The 1,334-nt window shown below is 48.2% G+C and overlaps 1 protein-coding gene across 1 annotated transcript; it reads right to left on the reverse strand.

Moving 5' to 3' along the window:
• Positions 1-51: 51 nt before the first annotated feature.
• Positions 52-552, reverse strand: LOC123678682. The gene has a single exon (XM_045615822.1). The coding sequence runs from the start codon at positions 550-552 to the stop codon at positions 52-54; it is 501 nt and encodes a 166-aa protein (XP_045471778.1).
• Between the last annotated feature and the right edge of the window lie 782 nt (positions 553-1,334).

Consider the following 1,334-nt stretch of genomic DNA (forward strand, 5'->3'; position numbering starts at 1 on the left):
TTTTCGAGGGAATCGATAGATTCCCTTTACAGTCACCCACCAGTAACGAAGTTACGAAATCATTGTTAGGTACTTCTTTGGGAAATGTACCTTCCTAGCGGATCTGGTTTTCCTTGTTTCCGGGAATATTGCTTGATCATTGGCTTCGTTTTCTACTGGATGTTCATGCTCTTTATTTTCGAGGATGTCGATTATGTAGGCTGGTTTTAATCGGTTGATTGTCACTGTCGTTTCCTTGTCATTGATCTTGATGGTGAAATGATTTGGATCTCTCCTCAAAACTTCGTATGGTCCGTCGTAGGGTTTCTGCAGTCCTAATTTTGGGCCCTCATGTCGGACGAAAACGAACGATGACGTATCCAATTCCTTGAACACGAAGCTGGGTCGTTCTCCGTGGTGGTTGGCGTTGATAGGTCTAATTCTTCTTATTTGTTGCCTTAGATCCACTACAAAGTCGGCTGTGTCTGCACCGTCATCCGTACTTGTAGATAGAAATTCTCCAGGCAATCTTAATGGCTCTCCGTATACCATTTCTGCAGCAGTTGCTTTCATTTCTTTCCGCCAGGCTTGGCTCGAATTGTCTATCTTGATCTGTGGTGATATGAAGTGGAGTGCCGAACCTCGCTATCCAATTCGTGTAGAACTCCTTAGCGATGGTGGATGCTTCCTGGTTCTGAAGGGGGATTGCTTCTGGCCATCTGGTAAATCGGTCGACACAGGTGAGGCAGTATCGGTAACCTTCGGCGTACGGCATGGTGATAATGTCCATGTGTACATGATCGAATCGACGTACCGGTGCGGTGGCGTGAATGATCCTGGTGGAGTGATGACGTGACGAGTAACTTTGGATCGCTGACACTCTAAGCAGGTGCGGGACCATTTCCTGCAATCTGCGTTAACTGAAGGCCAAACGAAACGTTGCTTCACCATCTTCGTAGTCGCATTGGTGCCAGGGTGTGCCAGTCTGTGGATCGTGTCGAATGTTACTCTCCGGAATGGCTTCGTCAGGAATGGACGTGCTTGAGGGGTCGACGTATCGCAGTACACCAAGATGGTTGATCCATGCGGCTTCATCTTCCGGACCAGCAAACCTGTATCGCCTTGCAGATATCTCCGTAGCTCGTTGTCGTCCTCTTGTGATCTGGCTAATGCTGCATAGTCCAAGATGGGAGTAATTTCGTCCACTCTTGAAAGGGCATCGGCGACGACGTTCTGATCTCCTGGGACGTAGCGTATGTCGGTGGAGAACTGGGAGATGTAGTCCAGATGTCTGAACTGTCTGGGCGAGCACTTCTTTGGCTTCTGCTTGAAGGCAAATATTAGGGGTTTGTGAT

The sequence above is a fragment of the Harmonia axyridis genome, chromosome 4, assembly GCF_914767665.1.
Source record: "Harmonia axyridis chromosome 4, icHarAxyr1.1, whole genome shotgun sequence".
Lineage (NCBI taxonomy): Eukaryota > Metazoa > Arthropoda > Insecta > Coleoptera > Coccinellidae > Harmonia > Harmonia axyridis.